The 6,764-nt window shown below is 40.1% G+C and overlaps 1 protein-coding gene across 1 annotated transcript; it reads right to left on the reverse strand.

Annotated features, from left to right (window-relative positions):
- Window positions 1–210: 210 nt before the first annotated feature.
- On the reverse strand, window positions 211–4,423 carry dtd2 (D-aminoacyl-tRNA deacylase 2). The gene is made up of 3 exons (XM_072267288.1): window positions 3,845–4,423; window positions 3,573–3,642; window positions 211–2,433 (listed from the first exon to the last, which is right to left on the reverse strand). Exons 1-3 carry the CDS (start codon window positions 3,932–3,934, stop codon window positions 2,108–2,110), a joined length of 486 nt encoding a protein of 161 aa, XP_072123389.1. The 5' UTR covers window positions 3,935–4,423; the 3' UTR covers window positions 211–2,107.
- Window positions 4,424–6,764: the final 2,341 nt, after the last annotated feature.

Here is a 6,764-nt window from a genome sequence, read left to right on the forward strand (position 1 = left end):
ACTCTCCTTTTTCTCCCTCTGAATATATCCCTTGCCCATCCTCTGGGTTCCTCACCCCCCCCTTGTCTTTCTTCCCGCACCTCCTGTCCCATGATCCTCTCATATCCCCTTTTGCCTATCACCTGTCCAGTTCTTGGCTCTATCCCTCCCCCTCCTGTCTTCTCCTATCATTTTGGATCTCCCCCTCCCCCTCCAACTTTCAAATCTCTTACTCAATCTTCCTTCAGTTAGTCCTGACCAAGGGTCTCCGCCTGAAATGTCGACTGTACCGCTTCCTAGAGATGCTGCCTGGCCTGCTGCGTTCACCAGCAACTTTGATGTGTGTTGCTTGTATTAAATACAGTCCTCATTTTTCATTATATTGACATCAAAACTGAATCACTTATACTGTAGATATCAATTCTATACACCCTTTTCATTATTGGTTTACAATTTTTCATTTCACACAAACTTTTACCAACCATAGCATCAACTGAATGCATCTAATTGATTTCAAATTAGAAAGTCAACCGAACAGTTAAGTCATCAGTCCGAAATTTTAACCATTTCTCTCTACAGAAGCTGGGTATATCCAGCAATTTCCGTAAAAACACAAAGCAAATTAGAGCTGTACTTCTGTGCAAGACAGTCTTTGTGTAGCTAAGCTAGCAAGTGTCACATGTAAAGAACAGCCCATTGGAATGTTTGATGTTGCTTGAAGTCGAGCATATTTGAACACAAAATGATGCAGGCTTTGAAGTAATGCTCATAGCCATCAAGGACCCTAAGTCAGCACTAGGTCTTAGACAATAACAAAGAAAGATATGGGTAAAAATTTAATTGCCATTTTTCTCAGAACACATAGGCTTTGGGACAGCTATGGTAGCAGAACAAGAAATATTGGCACAGATGTCATCAAAAAGAAAACAGAAATTACGAGCTTCTTGAAAGATTGCTCTTGTGGGAAGATGAAAGGAATCACCACCTTTCTTTCAAGACACATCTTTAATGGTTAGCTTTACTTGTCACATGCACATCAAAACATACAGAGAAATGCATTGTTTTTCATCAATGACCAACACAGTTCGAGAATGAGCTGGGGGCAGGCAGCAAGTGTCGCCATTCTTGCAGCGCCACTGTAGCATTCTCACAAGTTACTAACTGTAATCTGCACATCTTCAGAATGTGGGAGGAACCCCAAACACCCAGAGGAAACCCATATGGTCACAGGGAGAAACATGGTATCTGCTCTATTCATAAAACTTTAGCTGGGGTTTAAAATCTCACCTGAATGGTGGATTCTTGAACTGTGGGGCAGAAAAGATGCCAGACCATGTACTTCAATTTCCAACAAATACTCCAGATGAATCTAAGGCAAAGACGCCTCAACCTAAAGCTAAATGAGTATGAAAAAGTCTTCAGTTGATACCATGCTGTAAATTTGGGGATACTATGAAGGGTATTGTATTTACACAGCTTCCATAAATGGATTTTTTTTCCTTTTTAGTTAATCACACACTGTCACCTTGACTTGCTGATTATTTTCTACATCATAATACAATTTTAATTGCAATTGAATGTTCAAGTTTTCCGATCTAGTAAATATTTTGGCTTACATGCAAGTTGCATATTCACAGATCTGAGAAGAACAGGATTATATTTAAACCAGTAAAATGGTTGTTCCAAACAGATTAAGTGCCAGGGCGGATAATCATAAATAGGAGTTTCCAGAAAAACAGAGCAAAATATGCTTCCAGGAGCCTCTTTGATACAATGAAGAAACAAATACTTTATTTTATTTACCACGTGAAATTGTGTAGAAAATAATATACTTATCATCTTTCCCATACCGGTCATAAAAGGAAACTCGTCATGTGGGAGTGCAATTGGATCTTCCAGTTAGCATTTCAATCATCTTTCACAAATTGCCAAAGCAAAATTCAACATAACAAGTCTAAACATCAACCAAGACTGTCTTTAATAACATCCTGTTTACCAGTCCACATTTCTAATGGTAATCAAGTATCACTGCGTAGCTACTCTTTAAAAGAAAATGTGCTGTTGAGATAAAATTGGAACATTAAAAAGAGCATTTTAAGTAGTGATGTTTAGTTGGTACTGAGTTTATTTAAAATTCAATCAAGTGTGTATATGGGCCATTGGTGTCCACTTGCAATACTTGTCTGTTTCCATATGTTCCATGCCTGACTACAACTCCAGATTCAGCACATTTACTGTTCGAGGCCAACTCTTTTTCACAGAGAGCTACAAAGTGTGCATAAAGCTCTTTGCCATCCTCTTTTCTAATATTGTCATGATATTGCATGGCCCGTCCCTTCACTTTACCACCCAAAGTAGCCTGGGGTATGATAAGAACATTTGCAGGTAGATCCAACACGGACAAATGGTTGCCTTCATTATCCTCACAGAGTTTCACATTCAACAGTGTTTTAACTGCAACAGGAAAAAAAATTGGATGTCAAATCTAAGAACATTCGGTCATGTTTCATATTCCAAATAAACTGCGTAACAGTAATACAGGTTATGAAAACCACAAGAACAAAATCAAAACCTAATTAATGTCTACTGTTTTTAAAAAAAGGATCCAGTGCTTTCCTGGCATACATGGCGAATAACCTCTTATTGGGCTTCCAGGCAGGTACAGGTATCAATTATAATTGATGTTTCAATGACAAACTGTCGTCTTCATAAAGATGGCAGAGTTTGTCATCGAAACGTGGGTTATAATTGACACCTGTACCTGGCTGGAACCCCCGAGAAGAGCTTAATCCTACTGTTTTTTGTTCCAGTGAAATTGGTTTGGGAAAAAAATGTTTACTTTTTGTCATTGAAGCCCTGTCCCAACAATAAATAACAACTTATAGAATTTACACCTCCAATCATTTGACTTGAAGTATACTGCATTCATGTTGCATGCAGTGACTTAAATATTTACACTTGCCTACGGGATGTGGTGGTTAGTTGTTTGGTTACAATGACCTGGTAGATAGCGGGGTACATGGGTTGATGTCACTTCTAATTTAAAAGTAGCTACACTTTTGAAATTGGTATTTTGAGATTGATATTGATATCACTCAAACTAAATTAATTCCCCTCACCCCCTCCATAATCAGGTATATCGCATCAGAGGAATAATAATAGATAACACAAAAGTGCTCCAAACTGAAAGATAAAAAAAATTCAAGTCATCCATACATTAAAATGAATTAAGCCACCTGATTCGTATTTAATCACTTTGTATTTTTTTTACAATTTAATTTCCTTGCAAGCTAGAGAAATATGGATTAACTTTCACGTTTCCCAAAGACTAGTTATCTCCCATGCCTTGCACCCAACCATAACAGTAATGTCTGCAACTACCTATACAAACTATGCAACTTCATTTTGAATCCCGAGACCTTGTTCCCTATTTTCACTTTTGCTTTAGAAATCTCTTCCTTCCTGACCCTCCCTTTTAACTTAACCTTGGGGTGCTTTCCTACAGATGTTTGAAATTGTGATAAATGGTCGTATTCAAGTTTCTATGACTTCACGAAGTGACAATAACTGCAACTATGTAAACGTATACTTACTCATTCTGGGAATCAGCTCTAAGCTAGCACCTTTAAAAAAGCAAATGTAGATCAATGTTCCTCTTTGTATCTATAAAATACAGAAATAACTATAAGAACGTAATAAACATTCTTCTTCGCAAATTATATTCATTGTATGTGACAACATTCGAAATAGAGAGGAGGGAGACTAATTTCAAACAGTGCCTCAGTTCCCACCCTTCCCCACTCTATTAGAAACTCTGAACTGCTTGCCGAACGGAAAGGCAATCACCAGGACCGCCGCTCAGGACCTGAACGTATTCGGCGGCTGCATCGTTTGCTGCCGGTTTCACCAGCAGCCGAGCCGAGAGACACTGCTGCAGCACCACACGAGCCGCCATGGCACTCGAAAGAACCGGATACAACTTCCGCCGGAAGCTAGCGATCAGAAACAAGCTGTGACGAGATGTTGGATTTTTTACAGGGGAAATTAAATTACGTGCCAAGTACAGCGGGAGGTTTTCTTACATCGACATATTTACACAGGAAGCAAAATTAAGCAATCTCCCGGGAAAAATCGGGAATCTAAGAGGTCAGGCTATCCACATGGTTGGTGAAAAATGACAGTTACGGGTTTCTTCAAAGATCATTGGTTCATTGTTAGAGTTTTACAAACTCTTTTTGGAAGTTAACGGGCATGTCAATTGACCTACGATGGGAAAAATCGGTTAGGATTATTAGGCAAGAACTCACATTTACATATCCACGATAGTTTTTTTTCTGGGTGGAAGCAGTGTCCGGTGACTTTGTCTTTAATAATGCACTTGCACTTCAACATCAGATATTATATTAAGTCAGTCATTTCTCAGTTTCCCTACTTTGTTGGAAAACAAGTGCGCAATTTTACAATCTAGCCTGGAAGTTTAGCATTTAAAGTAACTACATTGTTCAGAATTAAAGACTGTTTAATGTAATTAACAGTACACACGTGTAAAACAGAACGAAATAATAATTGTTACTCCGGATCAAATGCAGCGCAAAAATAATAAGATAAAGAACACACTAATTGTAAACACAATAAATATAAACATCAAGACAATTTGTAGGTTGTTTTGTGAACATAAGGTGACTCTTGACAGGAAATGATAAAGTAGAGGTGTTGGGGTTCGGTGGGGTGGGTTAGTGGGTGGAGGTGTTAAATAGCCTTGGAGAAAGTCTGGTACACTGGTGAATGCTACACACCCTCCTTCCTGATGGGAGTAGGGCAAACGGTCCAAGAAGAGAGTGGGTAGGATCTTTTGTGCTGTCGCTGGCCTTTTTCCTGCATTATTCTGTACACAGTGCCTATAACGTGTATTCACTCCACTTGGAAGTTTTCATATTTTGTTTTACAACATTGAACCACAGTGGATTTAATTAGGCTTTTTTTGACACTGACCTACAGTAAAAAGACTCTTTCATGTCAAAGTGAAAACATATCTGTACAAAGTGATGTAAATTAATTACAAATATAAAACACAAAATAATTGAATAAGTATTCATCCCTTTCAAGTCAGTATTTAGTAGATGCACCTTTGATGGCAATTACAACCTTCGGTCTGTGTGGATAGGTCTCTATCAGTTTTGCACATCTGGACAATGCAATTTTTCCCCATTCTTCCTTATAAAACTGCTCAAGCTCTATCAGATTACATGGGGATTGTGAGTGAACAGCCTTTTTCAAGTCCAGCCACAAATTCTCAATTGGATTGAGGTCTGGACCCTGACTTGGTCACTCCAGGACATTAACTTTGTTGTTTTAAAACTATTCCTGTCTGGCTTTGTCTTTATGCTTGTCATCATTGTCTTGCTGGCAACCAAATCTTCTCCCAAGTCACAGTTTTCTTGCAGACTGCATCAGGTTCTCCTCCAGGATTTTCCTGTATTCTGCTGCATTCATTTTACCCTCTATCTTCACAAGCCTTCCAGGGCTTGCTGCAGTGAAGCATCCATAGAGCATGATGTACAGTGATTTACTGACTGCAATTTTGCTCATTCATCTGCCTGTCCTTCCTTGGTCTCACTACACACTGCATCTACTTGTCTACCAACTACCCCATCCTCAGCCCTATCACTCTGTTTGCCACCCCCTGCCAAATTAGTTTAAATCCTCCCCCATAACTGTAGCAAACCTGCCCGCAAGGATAATGGTACCCCTTGGGTTCAGGTGTAACCCATCCTTTTTGTACGGGTTATAATTTCCTCAGAAGAGATCCCAATGATCCAGAAATTGGAAACCCTACTCCCTGCACCAATTCCTCAGCCATGCATTCATTTGCCAAATTATCCTATTCTTACCCTCAGAGATTACGACCCTGGAGGTTTTGCTTTTCAGCCTCATTCCCTATGAGGACCTCCATTTTTCACCCTCTGCCTTTAGAATGCTGTGTATCCGATCCGAGGCAACCCTGACGTGGCACCTGGGAGGCACATACCATCCAGGTGTCTCCTTTATGTCCACAGAATCAGCTTCCTGCTCCTCTAATTATGCAATCCCCTATCAGTACTGTACTGCACTCCTCTTCTCCCCCAACCCCCGAACCAGAGAAACCTGGTTGCTGTGGCTTCCCCCTGGTAAGCCCTCCCCACAGTATCCAATGTGGTATACTTAATGAGTGGAACAGCCAAAGGGATACTCTGGACTGACTGCCTATTCACTTCTCCTCTCTTGTCAGTCACCTTGATATTTGCCCCTGCAGCTCCTATCTATCACCTCCTCATTTTCCTGTATAAGGCAAAGAACATCCATCTGCAGCTCCAGTTCCTTAACATGGTCTCTTCAAGAGTTGCAACTCAATGCACTTCATGCAGATATAGTTATCAGGGGGATTGGAGATCTCCCAGAGTTCCCACATCTCACACAAGGAACAGTCCACATACTCAGCACACTAGCTAACCAGCAGAGAAAAAATATACTAGAAACTTAGTTATTTAGAACCTCCACTTGTACTTGCCCAAGCTTGTTCTTGCCTAAGCCTGGACACTCTGACATTGTCCACTCACAGTGGCTACTCCACTTACACCTCCCTTCTTTTTATTGGCCCTGTGCTCATTGCAGCCTGTTGAAAAGAGCTGAAAGTATGAGAGCTCTTTTTTAACTTTATATATAATGAACCTGGATGACAGAATTGTTGGCTTTGTGGCCAAGTTTGCAAATGATACAATAATAATGGTGGGCAGGCAGTGCTGAGG

Source organism: Mobula birostris, chromosome 1 (genome assembly GCF_030028105.1).
Source record: "Mobula birostris isolate sMobBir1 chromosome 1, sMobBir1.hap1, whole genome shotgun sequence".
NCBI lineage: Eukaryota > Metazoa > Chordata > Chondrichthyes > Myliobatiformes > Myliobatidae > Mobula > Mobula birostris.

Excerpts from the sequence above, each read along its gene's own strand:
- dtd2 (XM_072267288.1), bottom strand. The coding sequence starts at position 3,934 with ATGGCGGCTCGTGTGGTGCTGCAGCAGTGTCTCTCGGCTCGGCTGCTG. Across the intron at positions 3,643-3,844 it reads CAGCCGCCGAATACGTTCAG|ATACAAAGAGGAACATTGAT; the intron begins GTCCTGAGCGGC and ends TGTATTTTATAG. Across the intron at positions 2,434-3,572 it reads AGAGCTGATTCCCAGAATGA|TTAAAACACTGTTGAATGTG; the intron begins GTAAGTATACGT and ends TTCCTGTTGCAG.